The following is a 21,598-nucleotide window of genomic DNA, read 5'->3' as shown; positions in this document are numbered from 1 at the left end:
ACTTAGGCCGAAAACTGGACAAAAGTATTGGGACACTTGGGACTACAACTTGACAAAAGTATTGGGACACTTAGGACTACAACTTGCCAAACGTATTGGGACACTTGGGACTAAAACTGGACAAAAGTATTGGGACACTTAGGACTAGCACCTGCCAAATACGCGGGCCCGACCAACGCTGCTTGCAGCTTTAATTTTACCATGAAATCTATTGCTACTTTTACATTGCACAATTTGATGAATAACTAGCTTTGAAATCATTATTATTAATATTAATTTCTATTTAAAACATGGTTTGAATGGTGGCAAAGTTGGTAGAGTGGCCGTGCCAGCAATCGGAGGGTTGCTGGTTACTGGGGTTCAATCCCCACCTTCTACCATCCTAGTCACGTCCGTTGTTGTCCTTGGGCAAGACACTTCACCCTTGCTCCTGATGGCTGCTGTCGCCATCAGTGTGTGAATGTGTGTGTGAATGGGTGAATGTGGAAGTAGTGTCAAAGCGCTTTGAGTACCTTGAAGGTAGAAAAGCGCTATACAAGTACAACCCATTTATCATTATTTATGATAATATATTTGTGCATAATTAGACAATATTTAAGTAAACAGGGCCAAATAAAATGAAGTGGCGGGCCACATCTGGCGTCCGGGCCTTGAGTTTGACACCTGTGCCCTAATTGCTTCAAGACACAATCAATCAATCAATGACAAAATCCCCACACAAGCCATGATGTATTAATATGCACATCCCTAAAATAATGATGACTTTGGTCGGGCTCGCTCTAAATCTGACTTTTAAATAGGACATGATGACACCAACGGACGGAATAAATGACAGCAAACTACAAAATGACATCTTTCTTTCCCGTCAGACTTCCTGTCTTATAAATCCCCCACATCAGTCATCTTGGAAAGTCTGACTGTGTTAAGGAGATTTCCATGTGGTGGAGTATCAAAAAGAAGCTGAGTCAGGACTTTGGGGACAAGACATATACTGTACTTGGTGATTAGCATGACATCATTGCACCACAGTAGCATGACATCATTGCAGCACATTTATCAGGCGGACGTGTCTGCTGCCAAATGTTTCCACACACCAGTCGGTGGCAGAAAACCACTTCAGACTGTGGAGGCAGGTGAGGAAAGTGTTCAGAAGCCACAGGAGATGATGGATACAACCCCAGCTGCCACAGTCACAATATGTTCTCTCAACAATATTTACGAAGATTTATGGTAAACACATTAGCTTTCTAGTGTGTAAGTTAGACGTAAAACAAGGTTAAGAAGACTTGGAGGTGGTATTCTTTTACGTCTTCATGCTGAATTAAGTTTAAAAAAAAAAAAGTTACCGTATTTTCCGCACCATAAGGCGCCCTGGGTTATAAGCCGCGCCTTCAATGAACGGCAAAACTTTGTCCACCTATAAGCCGCCCCGTGTTATAAGCCGCATCTAACTGCGCTAAAGGAATGTCAAAAAAACAGTCAATTAGGTCAGTCAAACTTTAATAATATATTAAAAACCAGCGTGATGTGGGCGCGCATGGAGTCGTATATCAACATGGACGGAGCTGCGTGAAAAAAGCCACCCGGCCTCTTCGCGTAAACTTACCTTAACCACTCGCTCATCTTTTCTTCATCCATCCCTTCGAGTTAGCTTTTATGATGACGCCGGCTGGAAAGGTCTCTTTTGGCAAGGTCTTCCTTTTGAATATCACCATGGGTGGAAGTTTCTGGCCATTAGCATGGCAAGCTAGAACCACAGTGAAGGACGACTTCTCATTCCCTGTGGTGCGAATATTCACCGTACGTGCTCCCGTTGTATCCACAGTGCGGTTCACAGGAATATCAAAAGTCAGTGGAACCTCGTCCATGTTGATAATGTTCTCTGGCCGGATCTTTTTTTCAGCTATCTTGTTTTTACAATATGCACGGAAAGTAGCCAGCTTTTCTTGAAAGTCTTTAGGCAGTTGCTGTGAAATAGTAGTCCGTGTGCGGATGGAGAGATTGCGTCTTTTCATGAACCGGATCCCTGTCGCTTAGTAGGAGCCATTTTGTGGTCTTTACAGATGTAAACACACAAAGGAAATGAAACGTAATATCCGCGCGCTTCTTCTTCTTCTACGCGGGCGGGTGGTTGCTTACAGTAGAAGAAGAAGCGCTTCCTGTTCTATGGGGGCGGGTGCTTACCTTGGCGGTTGCTTGCGTAGAAGAAGAAGCACTTCCTCTTCTACGGGGAAAAAAGATGGCGGCTGTTTACCGTAGTTGCGAGACCGAAACTTTATGAAAATGAATCTTAATATTAATCCATATATAAAGCGCACCGGGTTATAAGCCGCACTGTCAGCTTTTGAGAAAATTTGTGGTTTTTAGGTGCGCCTTATAGTGCGGAAAATACGGTAAATAACTTCCATAAAGTATAGATAGATAGATTGCACTTTATTGATTCCTTCAGGACAATTAAAACCACTTAACTAAACATGTATAGTTTGTGTGTGTATGTGTGTGTGTGTGTGTGTGTGTGTGTGTGTGTGTGTGTGTGTGTGTGTCTGTGTGTGTGTGTGTGTGTGTACTTGTCTCAACATCCTTGTGTGGACATACACTTGACAAACCACCCTTTCTGTGAGGACCTTTTGACTTGTGAGGACATTTGCCTAGATTTTTTTTTTTCATCATTCTAGCTATAGTAGAAAGGGGGGCCCTCACAACCTACTAACCCAGGGGTCGGCAACCCGCGGCTCTAGAGCCGCATGCGGCTCTTTAGCGCCGCCCTAGTGGCTCTCTGGCGCTTTTTCAAAAATGTATCAAAAATGGAAAAAGATGTTTGTTTGTTTTAATGTGGTTTGTGTAGGAGGACAAACATGACACAAACCTCCCTAATTGTTATAAAGCACACTGTTTATATTAAACATGCTTCACTGATTCGAGTATTTGGCGAGTGCCGTTTTGTCCTACTAATTTTGGCGGTCCTTGAACTCACCGTAGTTTGTTTACTTGTATAACTTTCTCCGACTTTCTAGGACGTGTTTTATGCCACTTCTTTTTCTGTCTCATTTTGTCCACCAAACTTTTAACGTTGTGCATGAATGCACAAAGGTGAGTTTTGTTGATGTTATTGACTTGTGTGGAGTGCTAATCAGACATATGTGGTCACTGCATGACTGCAAGCTAATCGATGCTAACATGCTATTTAGGCTAGCTATATGTACATATTGCATCATTATGCCTCATTTGTGGCTATATTTGAGGTCATTAAGTTTCCTTTAAGTCCTCTTAATTCAATTTATATCTCATGACACACTATCTGTATGTAATATGGCTTTTAATTTGTTGCGGCTCCAGACAGATTTGTTTTTGTATTTTTGGTCCAATATGGCTCTTTCAACATTTTTGGTTGCCGACCCCTGTACTAACCAAACGTGGGTCCACACAAAGTAGGCAAGACATGTATGTGTGTGTGTGTGTGTGTGTGCGTGTGTGTGTGTGTGTTGTATTTCTGCACTTCTTGAGACATCAAGAAGGAAAAGTAGCTTCCATATGAGGAGGTGCGAACAAGTTAATAGAGAGCCAAATACTAGAGTCTGTGAACATTGCTCCAAAGTCAGGATTTTTTTGGTTGATTTAATGTGCATACAAAAGTAAACATTGCAAAGGCAGCAATATATGATAAAACAAGACGGCAGCTAAAGAACAATTTCTCATATTCTTTTTGTTTATCTAATATTGCAATATGTTCTTGTAAAATTATGACTTTTTTATGTAAAATTATGACTTTTTTACGTAATTTTTTAAAGTAAAATTATAGATTTTGTCATTTTTTTCAAGTAAAATTCCGATTATTATTATGATATTGCCAAAATGTTAGTTTTCTTATAAAATTGTGACTTTTGTCGAGTAAAATGACGACTCTTTTAATAAAATTGCCAAAATGTTCAGCTTTTCTTGTAAAATTGCGACTGCTATTCAGTAAAATTCCAACTTTTATCATAATGTTGCACAAATGTTCAGTTTTTGTTGTAAAATTTGACTTGCGTTGAGTAAAATTACGACTTTTATCATAATACTAGAGGTAGGCATTTTTCAGAGGGCTCAAGAAGGTAAGAAATACAAGAATGTGTGTGTGCGTGTGTGTGTGTGTGTGTGTGTGTGTGTGTGTGTGTGTGTGTGTGTGTGTGTGTGTGTGTGTGTGTGTGTGTGTGTTGTATTTCTGCACTTCTTGAGACATCAAGAAGGAAAAGTAGCTTCCATATGAGGAGGTGCGAACAAGTTAATAGAGAGCCAAATACTAGAGTCTGTGAACATTGCTCCAAAGTCAGGATTTTTTTGGTTGATTTAATGTGCATACAAAAGTAAACATTGCAAAGGCAGCAATATATGATAAAACAAGACGGCAGCTAAAGAACAATTTCTCATATTCTTTTTGTTTATCTAATATTGCAATATGTTCTTGTAAAATTATTACTTTTTTATGTAAAATTATTACTTTTTTACGTAATTCTTTTAAGTAAAATTATAACTTTTGTCATAATTTTTTTCAAGTAAAATTCCGATTATTATTATGATATTGCCAAAATGTTAGTTTTCTTATAAAATTGTGACTTGTCGAGTAAAATGACGACTCTTTTAATAAAATTGCCAAAATGTTCAGCTTTTCTTGTAAAATTGCGACTGCTATTGCACATCCCTAATAAAAATAAAAATTTGAATTTTTTTGAATCGATTAAGAATTGTTACAAATAAGAATTGCGATTAATCTGAAAATAAATATTAGGTAACACTTTAGTATGGGGAACATATTCACCATTAATTAGTTACGTATTAACATGCAAATTAGTAACATATTGGCTCTTAATTAGTCATTATTAAGTACTTATTAATGCCTTATTATACAAGCAGTAAGCCATTAACTAAGAGTCTTCCCTCAATAACCTCAGAATTATTGATTATTAGTAACCCTAACCTCAGATTTATTGATTATTAGTAACCCCAACCCTAACCCTAACCCTAACCCTTATATGTTCCCCTAGTGTCCAAATAACTCTAAATTAAGTCTTTGTTACTTTAATAAGCAACTAATTAATGCTGAATATGTTCCCCATACTAAAGTGTTACCCAATCTTTTTTTTTTTTGCACATCCCTAATAAAAATAAAAATTTGAATTTTTTGAATCGATTAAGAATTGTTACAAATAAGAATTGCGATTAATCTGAAAATAAATATTAGGTAACACTATAGTATGGGGAACATATTCACCATTAATTAGTTGCGAATTAACATGCAAATTAGTAACACATTGGCTCTTAATTAGTCATTATTAAGTACTTATTAATGCCTTATTATACAAGCAGTAAGCCATTAACTAAGAGTCTTCCCTCAATAACCTCAGAATTATTGATTATTAGTAACCCTAACTCTAACCCTAATCCCAACCCCAACCCTAACCTCAGATTTATTGATTATTAGTAACCCTAACTCTAACCCTAACCCTTATATGTTCCCCTAGAGTCCAAATAACTCTAAATTAAGTCTTTGTTACTTTAATAAGCAACTAATTAATGGTGAATATGTTCCCCATACTAAAGTGTTACCCAATCATTTTGTTTTGCACATCCCTAATAAAAATAAAAATTTGAATTTTTTGAATCGATTAAGAATTGTTACAAATAAGAATTGCGATTAATCTGAAAATAAATATTAGGTAACACTTTAGTATAGGGAACATATTCACCATTAACTAGTTGCTTATTAACATGCAAATTAGTCAAATATTGGCTCTTAATTAGTCATTATTAAGTATTTATTAATGCCTTATTTTGCATGGCTTTATTATACAACCAGTAAGCCATTAACTAAGAGTCTTACCTCAATAACCTCAGAATTATTGATTATTAGTAACCCTAACCCTAACCCTTGCTTTTGCATAATCGGGCCCCTTTAAGGCGCTTTATGTAAAAACCACTCGCTTGAGCTGTAAAGTGCTTGATGAAGACTCACAGATGTTTGGTTTTCTGTGTGACAGGAAACATGGTACTGGCAAGGAGACTCTGCAACTGAGAACGTGGTGATGAGTGGTGTGAGGTGTTCAGGGACCGAGCTGACTCTGGATCAGTGTCTGCATCACGGGAAACACCTGGATTGTCCTAAAGGAGGAGGACACTTCGCCGCCGGGGTCTCTTGTACTCTAAGTAAGGAGTTTGGTACCAGCGCAGAATCCCAGGAACCAAGCTGAACGTCTTGATGGTGTGTCTAATGCAGCGGCCCCAGACCTGGTCCTCAATGCCCAAGTCGTGGAGCAGACCACCTACCTGGAGGACAGACCCATGTACGTCCTCCAGTGTGCACAGGAGGAGAAGTGTCTGTCCAGCAGTGCCGACAACGCCGACCAGAACTCTTACCGCCGCCTGCTACGCTTCTCCTCCCAGATCCACAACAACGGCCAGTCCGACTTCAGGCCAAAGGCCGGACATCAGTCCTGGGTGTGGCACGAATGCCACAGGTGAGGATTTCATGTTCATCTACCACTCAGAGCTTGATTCTTTTTTGACACCCTGCCCCCCCCTCTCCCCTGTGGAGGGGGGGGACACAGGTCCGGTGGCCATGGATGAAGTGCTGGCTGTCCAGAGTCGGGACCCGGGGTGGACCGCTCGCCTGTGCATCGGTTGGGGACATCTCTGTGCTGCTGACCCGTCTCTGCTCGGGATGGTCTCCTGCTGGCCCCACTATGGACTGGACTCTCACTATTATGTTAGATCCACTATGGACTGGACTCTCACTATTATGTTAGATCCACTATGGACTGGACTCTCACACTATTATGTTAGATCCACTATGGACTGGACTCTCACTATTATGTTAGATCCACTATGGACTGGACTCTCACACTATTATGTTAGATCCACTATGGACTGGACTCTCACACTATTATGTTAGATCCACTATGGACTGGACTCTCACTATTATGTTAGATCCACCATGGACTGGACTCTCACTATTATGTTGGATCCACTATGGACTGGACTCTCACACTATTATGTTAGATCCACTATGGACTGGACTCTCACTATTATGTTAGATCCACTATGGACTGGACTATCACTATTATGTTAGACCCACTATGGACTGGACTCTCACTATTATGTTAGATCCACTATGGACTGGACTCTCACTATTATGTTTGATCCACTATGGACTGGACTCTCACATTATTACAGTATGTTCGATCTACTATGGACTGGACTCTCACTATTATGTTAGATCCACTATGGACTGGACTCTCACACTATTATGTTAGATCCACTATGGACTGGACTCTCACTATTATGTTAGATCCACTATGAACTGGACTCTCACATTATTATGTTCGATCCACTATGGACTGGACTCTCACACTATTATGTTAGATCCACTATGGACTGGACTCTCACTATTATGTTAGATCCACTATGGACTGGACTCTCACTATTATGTTACATCCACTATGGACTGGACTTTCACACTATTAGGTTAGATCCACTATGGACTGGACTCTCTCACTATTATGTTAGATCCACTTTGGACTGGACTCTCACTATTATGTTAGATCCACTATGGACTGGACTATCACTATTATGTTAGACCCACTATGGACTGGACTCTCACTATTATGTTAGATCCACTATGGACTGGACTCTCACTATTATGTTTGATCCACTATGGACTGGACTCTCACATTATTACAGTATGTTCGATCCACTATGGACTGGACTCTCACTATTATGTTAGATCCACTATGGACTGGACTCTCACACTATTATGTTAGATCCACTATGGACTGGACTCTCACTATTATGTTAGATCCACTATGGACTGGACTCTCACACTATTATCTTAGATCCACTATGGACTGGACTCTCACGCTATTATGTTAGATCCACTATGGACTGGACTCTCACTATTATGTTAGACCCACTATGGACTGGACTCTCACTATTATGTTAGATCCACTATGGACTGGACTCTCACACTATTACAGTATGTTCGATCCACTATGGACTGGACTCTCACACTATTATGTTAGATCCACTATGGACTGGACTCTCACTATTATGTTAGATCCACTATGGACTGGACACTCACTATTATGTTAGATCCACTATGGACTGGACTCTCACACTATTATGTTAGATCCACTATGGACTGGACTCTCACTATTATGTTAGATCCACTATGGACTGGACTCTCACACTATTATGTTAGATCCACTATGGACTGGACTCTCACTATTATGTTAGATCCACTATGGACTGGACTCTCACTATTATGTTAGATCCACTATGGACTGGACTCTCACACTATTATGTTAGATCCACTATGGACTGGACTCACACTATTATGTTAGATCCACTATGGACTGGACTCTCACATTATTATGTTAGATCCACTATGGACCAGACTCTCACTATTACGTTAAATCCACTATGGACTGGACTCTCACACTATTATGTTAGATCCACTATGGACTGGACTCTCACATTATTATGTTAGATCCACTATGGACTGGACTCTCACTATTATGTTAAAGCCACTATGGACTGGACTCTCACACTATTATGTTAGATCCACTATGGACTGGACTCTCACAATATTATGTTAGATCCACTATGGACTGAACTCTCACTATTATGTTAGATCCACTATGGACTGGACTCTCACTATTATGTTAGATCCACTATGGACTGGACTCTCACACTATTATGTTAGATCCACTATGGACTGGACTCTCACTATTATGTTAGATCCACTATGGACTGGACTCTCACTATTATGTTAGATCCACTATGGACTGGACTCTCACTATTATGTTAGATCCACTATGGACTGGACTCTCACTATTATGTTAGATCCACTATGAACTGGACTCTCAATATTATGTTAGATCCACTATGGACTGGACTCTCACTATTATGTTAGATCCACTATGGACTGGACTCTCATTATTATGTTAGATCCACTATGGACTGGACTCTCACACTATTATGTTAGATCCACTATGGACTGGACTCACACTATTATGTTAGATCCACTATGGACTGGACTCTCACATTATTATGTTAGATCCACTATGGACCAGACTCTCACTATTACGTTAAATCCACTATGGACTGGACTCTCACACTATTATGTTAGATCCACTATGGACTGGACTCTCACTATTATGTTAGATCCACTATGGACTGGACTCTCACTATTATGTTAGATCCACTATGGACTGGACTCTCACACTATTGTGTTAGATCCACTATGGACTGGACTCTCACACTATTATGTTAGATCCACTATGGACTGGACTCTCACGCTATTATGTTAGATCCACTATGGACTGGACTCTCACTATTATGTTAGACCCACTATGGACTGGACTCTCACACTATTATGTTAGATCCACTATGGACTGGACTGTCACTATTATAATAATAACTGGGATTTATATAGCGCTTTTCTAAGTACCCAAAGTCGCTTTACATGTAGAACCCATCAATCATTCACACCTGGTGGTGGTAAGCTACTTTCATAGCCACAGCTGCCCTGGGGTAGACTGACGGAAGCGTGGCTGCAATTTGCGCCAACGGCCCCTCCGACCACCACCTATCATTCATCATACAGTTCACCGGTGTGAGTGGCACCGGGGGCAAAGGGTGAAGTGTCCCGCCCAAGGACACAACGGCAGCGATTTTGGATGGTAAGAGGCGGGGAGCGAACCTGCAACCCTCAGGTTTCTGGCATGGTTGCTCTACCCACTACGCCATGCCGCCCCATTATGTTAGATCCACTATGGACTGGACTCTCACACTATTATGTTAGATCCACTATGGACTGGACTCTCACATTATTATGTTAGATCCACTATGGACTGGACTCTCACATTATTATGTTAGATCCACTATGGACTGGACTCTCACTATTATGTTAAAGCCACTATGGACTGGACTCTCACACTATTATGTTAGATCCACTATGGACTGGACTCTCACAATATTATGTTAGATCCACTATGGACTGAACTCTCACTATTATGTTAGATCCACTATGGACTGGACTCTCACTATTATGTTAGATCCACTATGGACTGGACTCTCACACTATTATGTTAGATCCACTATGGACTGGACTCTCACTATTATGTTAGATCCACTATGGACTGGACTCTCACTATTATGTTAGATCCACTATGGACTGGACTCTCACTATTATGTTAGATCCACTATGGACTGGACTCTCACTATTATGTTAGATCCACTATGAACTGGACTCTCAATATTATGTTAGATCCACTATGGACTGGACTCTCACTATTATGTTAGATCCACTATGGACTGGACTCTCATTATTATGTTAGATCCACTATGGACTGGACTCTCACACTATTATGTTAGATCCACTATGGACTGGACTCACACTATTATGTTAGATCCACTATGGACTGGACTCTCACATTATTATATTAGATCCACTATGGACCAGACTCTCACTATTACGTTAAATCCACTATGGACTGGACTCTCACACTATTATGTTAGATCCACTATGGACTGGACTCTCACTATTATGTTAGATCCACTATGGACTGGACTCTCACTATTATGTTAGATCCACTATGGACTGGACTCTCACACTATTGTGTTAGATCCACTATGGACTGGACTCTCACACTATTATGTTAGATCCACTATGGACTGGACTCTCACGCTATTATGTTAGATCCACTATGGACTGGACTCTCACTATTATGTTAGACCCACTATGGACTGGACTCTCACACTATTATGTTAGATCCACTATGGACTGGACTCTCACTATTATAATAATAACTGGGATTTATATAGCGCTTTTCTAAGTACCCAAAGTCGCTTTACATGTAGAACCCATCAATCATTCACACCTGGTGGTGGTAAGCTACTTTCATAGCCACAGCTGCCCTGGGGTAGACTGACGGAAGCGTGGCTGCAATTTGCGCCAACGGCCCCTCCGACCACCACCTATCATTCATCATACAGTTCACCGGTGTGAGTGGCACCGGGGGCAAAGGGTGAAGTGTCCCGCCCAAGGACACAACGGCAGCGATTTTGGATGGTAAGAGGCGGGGAGCGAACCTGCAACCCTCAGGTTTCTGGCATGGTTGCTCTACCCACTACGCCATGCCGCCCCATTATGTTAGATCCACTATGGACTGGACTCTCACACTATTATGTTAGATCCACTATGGACTGGACTCTCACACTATTATGTTAGATCCACTATGGACTGGACTCTCTCACTATTATGTTAGATCCACTATGGACTGGACTCTCACACTATTATGTTAGATCCACTATGGACTGGACTCTCACACTATTATGTTAGATCCACTATGGACTGGACTCTCACTATTATGTTAGATCCACTATGAACTGGACTCTCACTATTATGTTAGATCCACTATGGACTGGACTCTCACTATTATGTTAGATCCACTATGGACTGAACTCTCACACTATTATGTTAGATCCACTATGGACTGGACTCTCACACTATTATGTTAGATCCACTATGGACTGGACTCTCACTATTATGTTAGATCCACTATGGACTGGACTCTCACTATTATGTTAGATCCACTATGGACTGGACTCTCACACTATTATGTTAGATCCACTATGGACTGGACTCTCACAATATTATGTTAGATCCACTATGGACTGAACTCTCACTATTATGTTAGATCCACTATGGACTGGACTCTCACTATTATGTTAGATCCACTATGGACTGGACTCTCACACTATTATGTTAGATCCACTATGGACTGGACTCTCACTATTATGTTAGATCCACTATGGACTGGACTCTCACTATTATGTTAGATCCACTATGGACTGGACTCTCACTATTATGTTAGATCCACTATGGACTGGACTCTCACTATTATGTTAGATCCACTATGGACTGGACTCTCACTATTATGTTAGATCCACTATGAACTGGACTCTCAATATTATGTTAGATCCACTATGGACTGGACTCTCACTATTATGTTAGATCCACTATGGACTGGACTCTCATTATTATGTTAGATCCACTATGGACTGGACTCTCACACTATTATGTTAGATCCACTATGGACTGGACTCACACTATTATGTTAGATCCACTATGGACTGGACTCTCACATTATTATGTTAGATCCACTATGGACCAGACTCTCACTATTACGTTAAATCCACTATGGACTGGACTCTCACACTATTATGTTAGATCCACTATGGACTGGACTCTCACTATTATGTTAGATCCACTATGGACTGGACTCTCACTATTATGTTAGATCCACTATGGACTGGACTCTCACACTATTGTGTTAGATCCACTATGGACTGGACTCTCACACTATTATGTTAGATCCACTATGGACTGGACTCTCACGCTATTATGTTAGATCCACTATGGACTGGACTCTCACTATTATGTTAGACCCACTATGGACTGGACTCTCACACTATTATGTTAGATCCACTATGGACTGGACTCTCACTATTATAATAATAACTGGGATTTATATAGCGCTTTTCTAAGTACCCAAAGTCGCTTTACATGTAGAACCCATCAATCATTCACACCTGGTGGTGGTAAGCTACTTTCATAGCCACAGCTGCCCTGGGGTAGACTGACGGAAGCGTGGCTGCAATTTGCGCCAACGGCCCCTCCGACCACCACCTATCATTCATCATACAGTTCACCGGTGTGAGTGGCACCGGGGGCAAAGGGTGAAGTGTCCCGCCCAAGGACACAACGGCAGCGATTTTGGATGGTAAGAGGCGGGGAGCGAACCTGCAACCCTCAGGTTTCTGGCATGGTTGCTCTACCCACTACGCCATGCCGCCCCATTATGTTAGATCCACTATGGACTGGACTCTCACACTATTATGTTAGATCCACTATGGACTGGACTCTCACACTATTATGTTAGATCCACTATGGACTGGACTCTCTCACTATTATGTTAGATCCACTATGGACTGGACTCTCACACTATTATGTTAGATCCACTATGGACTGGACTCTCACACTATTATGTTAGATCCACTATGGACTGGACTCTCACTATTATGTTAGATCCACTATGAACTGGACTCTCACTATTATGTTAGATCCACTATGGACTGGACTCTCACTATTATGTTAGATCCACTATGGACTGAACTCTCACACTATTATGTTAGATCCACTATGGACTGGACTCTCACACTATTATGTTAGATCCACTATGGACTGGACTCTCACTATTATGTTAGATCCACTATGGACTGGACTCTCACTATTATGTTAGATCCACTATGGACTGGACTCTCACACTATTATGTTAGATCCACTATGGACTGGACTCTCACACTATTATGTTAGATCCACTATGGACTGGACTCTCACTATTATGTTAGATCCACTATGGACTGGACTCTCACACTATTATGTTAGATCCACTATGGACTGGACTCTCACTATTATGTTAGATCCACTATGGACTGGACTCTCACACTGAACCGAGGATGTGGTTGTGGCTTGTGCAGCCCTTTGAGACACTTGTGATTTAGGGCTTTATAAATAAACATTGATTGATTTCTTCTCCAGACACTTCCACAGCATGGAGGTGTTCACCCACTATGACTTGGTGAATGTGAACGGCACCAAGGTGGCAGAGGGCCATAAAGCCAGCTTCTGTCTGGAGGACACGTACTGTGATGAAGGTAAATCTACCTGACTGCGTTACTTTTCTAACCACACCTGGATCTTGGGCAACATCAGGAATGTGTTCTTGTTCTTAATACCCTGTGTGTGATGTGAAAGTGAAAGCTACGCCCATAAGTCAGTAACTTCATCTAAACAGTCTTTCTTATACCACCAGTGTAAATATTCATTATTATATATTATCATTGACACCAGTGTAAATATTCATTATTATATATTATCATTGACACCAGTGTAAATATTTATTATTATATATTATCATTGACACCAGTGTAAATAGTCATTATTATATATTATCATTGACACCAGTGTAAATATTCATTATTATATATTGTTGACACCAGTGTAAATATTCATTATTATATATTATCATTGACACCAGCGTAAATATTCATTATTATATATTATCATTGACACCAGTGTAAATATTCATTATTATATATTATCATTGACACCAGTGTAAATATTCATTATTATATATTATCATTGACACCAGTGTAAATATTCACTATTATATATTATCATTGACACCAGTGTAAATATTCATTATTATATATTATCATTGACACCAGTGTAAATATTCATTATTATATATTATCATTGACACCAGTGTAAATATTCATTATTATATATTATCATTGACACCAGTGTAAATATTCATTATTATATATTATCATTGACACCAGTGTAAATATTCATTATTATATATTATTATTGACACCAGTGTAAATATTCATTATTATATATTATCATTGACACCAGTGTAAATATTCATTATTATATATTATCATTGACACCAGTGTAAATATTCATATTGGCTAATAGCAGGCTGGCAACTAGTATGCTAATCGCTAGCTGTCACATAGCGTGCTAATTGCTAGGTGGCAACTACAGTGCTAATAGCTAGCTATCTTAAATGTACTGCAACTACACATTGTACAGTTTTTTGTATATTGTACAGGATTGCTTATTGTTTTTATTGGATAGTAGTCTGTTTATTGCAATTCTTATTTTTTTATCTTTATTACTTATGTGATTTATTTTTATTCCATATTTGTTTCCACTACCGCACCTTAAGTTGGAGTCCTTAATCTCCTTATATGCAAATATAATGACAATAAAGTCCATTCTATTATATTCTTCTATTTTACAGACCACGTTTCCATATGAGTTGGGAAATTGTGTTAGATGTAAATATAACAAAGTAGTTGGGAAAGGGCATGTTCACCACTGTGTTACATGGCCTTTCCTTTTAACAACACTCAGTAAACGTTTGGGAACTGAGGAGACACATTTTTGAAGCTTCTCAGGTGGAATTCTTTCCCATTCTTGCTTGATGTACAGCTTAAGTTGTTCAACAGTCCGGGGGTCTCCGTTGTGCTATTTTAGGCTTCATAATGCGCCACACATTTTCAATGGGAGACAGGTCTGGACTACAGGCAGGCCAGTCTAGTACCCGCACTCTTTTACTACGAAGCCACGTTGATGTAACACGTGGCTTGGCATTGTCTTGCTGAAATAAGCAGGGGCGTCCATGGTAACGTTGCTTGGATGGCAACATATGTTGCTCCAAAACCTGCATGTACATTTCAGCATTAATGGCGCCTTCACAGATGTGTAAGTTACCCATGTCTTGGGCACTAATACACCCTCATACCATCACACATGCTGGCTTTTCAACCTTGCGCTTATAACAATCCGGATGGTTCTTTTCCTCTTTGGTCCGGAGGACACGACGTTCACAGTTTCCAAAAATTGAAATGTGGACTCGTCAGACCACAGAACACTTTTCCACTTTGTATCAGTCCATCTTAGATGAGTTCAGGCCCAGCAAAGCAGACGGTGTTTCTGGGTGTTGTTGATAAACGGTTTTCGCCTTGCATAGGAGAGTTTTAACTTGCACTTACAGATGTAGCGACCAACTGTAGTTACTGACAGTGGGTTTCTGAAGTGTTCCTGAGCCCATGTGGTGATATCCTTTACACACTGATGTCGCTTGTTGATGCAGTACAGCCTGAGGGATGGAAGGTCACGGGCTTAGCTGCTTACGTGCAGTGATTTCTCCAGATTCTCTGAACCCTTTGATGATATTACGGACCGTAGATGGTGAAATCCCTGAATTCCTTGCAATAGCTGGTTGAGAAAGGTTTTTCTTAAACTGTTCAACAATTTGCTCACGCATTTGTTGACAAATGCGTGAGCTCAGTCATCCTTGTTTGTGAATGACTGAGCATTTCATGGAATCTACTTTTATACCCAATCATGGCACCCACCTGTTCCCAATGAGCCTGTTCACCTGTGGGATGTTCCAAATAAGTCTTTGATGAGCATTCCTCAACTTTATCAGTATTTATTGCCACCTTTCCCAACTTCTTTGTCACGTGTTGCTGGCATCAAATTCTAAAGTTAATGATTATTTGCAACAAAAAAATAAAGTTTATCAGTTTGAGCATCAAATATGTTGTCTTTGTAGCATATTCAACTGAATATGGGTTGAAAATGATTTGCAAATCATTGTATTCCGTTTATATTTACATCTAACTAGGGCTGCAGCTAACGATTATTTTTCTATCGATTAATCTATAGATTATTTTTTTCGATTAATCGGTTAATCTATAGATTATTTTTTTCGATTAATCTATAGATTATTTTTCCTTTTACCGATTTTTTTTTTAATTTAAAATGAAGAGGAAAAAATAAATGTAGGCCAGTTTTTTCAAAAGGCATGGCTTTTATTTACAAAAAAAAAAGTATGGCCACTAGTCAACATTGACAACAACATGACAAAATATTCTGTAACAATGTAAACATTTAAAACTTTTAACATTTAACAAAATTAAAAGTAGCTTATTTGCTTTTTAATGTGCAAATATAAAAGTAAACATCCAGTGCAAATCTTAATATTCTGGAATAGTATAAGCATTTCAAAAGTAAAAGTATTGCTTATTTTGCTTTGAAATGTGCAAAAATAAAGATAAACATCCAATACAAAAAAGTGCAAAACGGAAATATTCTGTAACAAGTGTAAACATTTCAACAAAAGTAAAAATATTGCTTATTTGCTAAAATGTGCAAAAATAAAGCTAAACATCCAATACAAAAAAGTGTACAGTGTAAACATTTCAACAAAAGTAAAAGTATTGCTTATTTTGCTTAATAACACAACAATGATAGTATGATTAAAGTGAAAGTTAATTGTTGGTTTGTACATCGTATATGTAACTGTTAATGTTGTAAAAGGTACCGTATTTGCACAACTAATTAACGTTAGCGTTTGTGACACGTCTTGTGCCGTGGGGTTCTTTCAGGACCGACAGACTGAAAGCCAGACGGCTTTGCCAGGTTTACAATCTTTTAATTTTACACAAAGTCTTTTCTCTTCCAACTGCGCGGATCGCGCACCTGGGCACGTTTGCGGCGTCGCTCCCGGCGCGCCCCGCCTCGCCGCTCGCTCGCCGCCGCCGCCTCTCCACAGCGTTAAAGAGGAGCGCGTCTTTGTAAACACTGAACAGGCACGCCAAACGCGCCTCTCAGAGCGAAACGGTGCTTTAGTTTATGAATTTACAACGCAGATACAAATGACACATTCATGTTTTTGTGTAATGATGACAACGTATACGCACGCGGACGATTGACTTGTTGATGGTGATGGCAAGAACGCTGTCGGGGGTTTTCTTTTCAAATGTTCGTTCATAGCCGTTGTGCTGCTATGATAGGCCATTTCCGCTCGACACAGTGTGCATACAACAACATTATTAGGCCGTTTATTGAAATACTCCCACACTTTTGACGACTTTTGGCGTGCTTTTTTCCCCTCGCTCGCATCGTCTGCTTTGCGCTCCGCCATGACAGTAAAGTAGTGTGACGTAAATATGCGACGCGCCGACGCACAAAAACGTCGTCGACGTATTTACGTAACCGATGACGTCGACGCGTCGTTTCAGCCTTACATCTAACACAATTTCCCAACTCATATGGAAACGGGGTTTGTAGAATAAAACATGATTTTATTTGGTCTAAGTATAATTTTGCGTATTTGACGCACGTTCCTACTGTGTTTGGTGACCAGCAGGCAATCGAACACGCACTTTACAAGTGTATGTAAACTTTTGACCAGGACTGTAAATCAACATTGACTAGTGTCCAGTGAATGGATGAATGGATGAATGGATGAATAACAACATTGGTCTGACAGGCATCCAGAAGCAGTACGAATGTGCCAACTTCGGAGCGCAGGGCATCACCGTGGGCTGCTGGGACACTTACAGACACGACATCGACTGTCAGTGGATCGACATCACAGACCTTCCGCCTGGCGACTACGTGCTGCAGGTACCACACACACCAGGCCAGCACCAAAGAGATCGCTTCAGAGGGAGAAAAGAAAAAAAACCACTTGCTCCTCCTCCAGATTGTGATCAACCCCAACTACGAGGTGGCCGAGTCAGACTACACCAACAACATCATGAAGTGTCGCAGTCGCTACGACGGCAACCGCGTGTGGACTTACAACTGTCAGATAGGTAAGTTCTGAGACAACAACACCCGTCCGACACAATCAATCTGTCTGACACTTAACCTTATGCTTTTGACCGTCCAACTCTTAATTACCGATTCCGATGTCAACCGATACTGATATATACAGTCGTGGAATTAACACATTATTATTAGAGATGTCCGATAATGGCTTTTTTGATGATATCCGATGTTGTCCAACTCTTAATTACCGATTCCGATATCAACCGATACCGATATATACAGTGGTGGAATTAACACATTATTATGCCTATTATGTCCAATAATGGCTTTTTTGATGATATCCGATGTTGTCCAACTCTTAATTACCGATTCCAATATCAACCGATACCAATATATACAGTGGTGGAATAAATGATAAATAAATAAATATTAACACATTATTATGCCTAATTTTGTTGTGATGCCTCGCTGGATGCATTAAACCAGGGGTGCTCACACTTTTTCTGCAGGCGAGCTACTTTTCAATTGATCAAGTCGTGGGGATCTACCTCATTCATATATATCATTTATATTTACTTATTTATGAAATATATGTTTTTGTTAACAAGTTAGAGGTGTTTAATGATAATACAAGCATGTTTAACATATAGTTAATATTGTTAATACATTAAAGGTGTTTAATGATCATACAAGCATGTTTAACACATATAGTTAATATTGTTAACAACTTAAAGGTGTTTAAAGATAATACAATCATGTTTAACACATATAGTTAATATTGTTAATACATTAAAGGTGTTTAATGATAATACAAGAATGTTTAATACATATAGTTAATATTGTTAACAAGTTAAAGGTGTTTAATAATAATACAAGTATGTTTAATACATATAGTTAATATTGTTAACAACTTAAAGGTGTTTAAAGATAATGCAAGCATGTTTAACACATATAGTTAATATTGTTAATAAATTAAAGGTGTTTAATGATAATACAAGAATGTTTAACACATATAGTTAATATTGTTAATAAGTTAAAGGTGTTTAAAGATAAAACAAGCATGTTTAATACATATAGTTAATATTGTTAACAAGTTAAAGGTGTTTAATAATAATACAAGCATGTTTAACACATATAGTTAATATTGTTAATACATTAAAGGTGTTTAATGATAATACAAGAATGTTTAATACATATAGTTAATATTGTTAACAAGTTAAAGGTGTTTAAAGATAATACAAGCATGTTTAACACATATAGTTAATATTGTTAACAAGTTAAAGGTGTTTAAAGATAATGCAAGCATGTTTAACACATAGTTAATATTGTTAACAAGTTAAAGGTGTTTAAAGATAATACAAGCATGTTTAACACATAGTTAATATTGTTAATACATTAAAGGTGTTTAATGATAATACAAGAATGTTTAATACATATAGTTAATATTGTTAACAAGTTAAAGGTGTTTAATAATAATACAAGTATGTTTAATACATATAGTTAATATTGTTAATAAGTTAAAGATGTTTAAAGATAATACAAGCATGTTTAACACATATAGTTAATATTGTTAACAAGTTAAGGTGTTTAAAGATAATACAAGCATGTTTAACACATATAGATTCCTTTCTTTCATGAAGACAAGAATATAAGTTGGTATGATTCTGATGACTTGCATTGATTGGAATCAGACAGTGGTGCTGATAACGTCCGCATTTTCAAATGGAGGAGAAAAAAGTCCTCCTTTCTGTCCAATACCACATGAAAGTGGTTGGTTTTTGGCATCTTATTTGTCCAGCTTCCGTACTCCTTTGTATGCACTTTACAAGAAATACATTGTCGGCAAACTCCGTAGCTTGCTAGCTTGTGCACGCCAGCTTTCTGAGACTCTTATTTTGTTAGCGCAACTGTACAACTGTGCAGTCGGTCTTTGGAGTTTTGACGACAGGTACGGCGCCAGAGTCTGTTGAAATAAAGTGTTTCTCGCCTTCCAGTCGGTAATTTTAATGAGCTGGCAGCAGCCAGCGTCATCTCAGAAGACCCTCGGGTGCCGTGAATGTCAATCAAGTGACGAAAGTGACGCCATAGTGAAGATTTATGATCGCTCATTTTTAGGACTATTTTTTTAATGCCTGGCTGGTGATCGACTGACACACCCTCCGAGATCGACCGGTAGCTCGCGAGCGACGTAATGAGCACCCCTGCATTAAACAATGTAACAAGGTTTTCCAAAATAAATCAACTCAAGTTATGGAAAAAAAAATGCCAACATGGCACTGCCATATTTATTATTGAAGTCACAAAGTGCATTATTTTTTTTAACATGCCTCAAAACAGCAGCTTGGAATTTGGGACATGCTCTCCTTGAGATAGCATGAGGAGGTTGAGGTGAGGGGGTGTATATTGTAGTGTCCCGGAAGAGTTAGTGCTGCAAGGGGTTCTGGGTATTTGTTCTGTTGTGTTTATGTTGTGTTACGGTGCGGATGTTCTCCCGAAATGTGTTTGTCATTCTTGTTTGGTGTGGGTTCACAGTGTGGCGTATATTTGTAACAGTGTTAAAGTTGTTTATACGGCCACCCTCAGTGTGACCTGTATGGCTGTTGACCAAGTATGCCTTGCATTCACTTGTGTGTGTGAAAAGCCGTAGATATTATGTGACTGGGCCGGCACGCAAAGGCAGTGCCTTTAAGGTTTATTGGCGCTCTGTACTTCTCCCTACGTCCGTCTACACAGGGGCGTTTTAAAAAGTCATACATTTTACTTTTTTTAAACCGATACTTTCCGATATTACATTTTAAAGCATTTATCGGCAGTCAGATATTATCGGACATCTCTAATTTACAGTATGCGTCAGTCTGCACCAATCAAATAACGGCACTCTTGTGTAGGGATGATGTTTGATAAGAAATTATCGAGTTCGAGCCCATTATCGAATCCTCTTATCGGCCCGATTCCTTATCGGTTCTCTTATCGAGTCCAGATAGATTGTTGTATATGGAAAAAAACACAATATTTGGTTTAACAAAAGCTCACTTTTATTATGTAAGAAAAAAATAAAATAAAATAAATAAATAAATATTGACTCTTACCCCCCTAAAAAAATAAAATAAATAAATATTGACTGTTGTTACCCAAAGTATATTAAGTGGGATTTTTCAGAAAAACAAATATATACAGTAACACAAAAACAACCTGTCTCTGTGATCACTATAGGGGTATAAATAATAATATAGTGTTAAATAAAATCAGTACCTTGGGCACAAAACTGAAAATAATACAGCTCTCCAAAAAGTGCACTCCTGCTGCTATTGGAACATACTAACTACACACACAGGCAGACAGCTAACAAACAATCCAAAGCAGATT

General features: G+C 39.0%; 2 protein-coding genes across 3 annotated transcripts in view; one reads left to right on the top strand and one right to left on the bottom strand.

The window, feature by feature from the left end:
- LOC133578394 (lysyl oxidase homolog 2A-like) overlaps positions 1-21,598 on the top strand; it is a 102,179-nt gene that overhangs the window by 79,045 nt on the left and 1,536 nt on the right. For both annotated transcript variants that reach the window (XM_061932788.2, XM_061932787.2), the window contains exons 9-13: positions 6,015-6,180; positions 6,251-6,491; positions 13,637-13,752; positions 17,949-18,085; positions 18,165-18,276. In XM_061932788.2, coding sequence (XP_061788772.2) covers positions 6,015-6,180; positions 6,251-6,491; positions 13,637-13,752; positions 17,949-18,085; positions 18,165-18,276 — 772 coding nt within the window. The remainder of the gene's footprint in view (positions 1-6,014; positions 6,181-6,250; positions 6,492-13,636; positions 13,753-17,948; positions 18,086-18,164; positions 18,277-21,598) is intronic.
- r3hcc1 (R3H domain and coiled-coil containing 1) overlaps positions 17,915-21,598 on the bottom strand; it is a 33,363-nt gene continuing 29,679 nt past the window's right edge. The window contains exon 8 of the mRNA XM_072912653.1: positions 17,915-18,120. The gene's annotated coding sequence lies outside the window, so the exon portion shown is untranslated. The remainder of the gene's footprint in view (positions 18,121-21,598) is intronic.

Source organism: Nerophis lumbriciformis, linkage group LG38, assembly GCF_033978685.3.
Source record: "Nerophis lumbriciformis linkage group LG38, RoL_Nlum_v2.1, whole genome shotgun sequence".
In the NCBI taxonomy this organism is placed as follows: domain Eukaryota; kingdom Metazoa; phylum Chordata; class Actinopteri; order Syngnathiformes; family Syngnathidae; genus Nerophis; species Nerophis lumbriciformis.
This window is presented reverse-complemented; position numbering and strand designations above follow the sequence as displayed.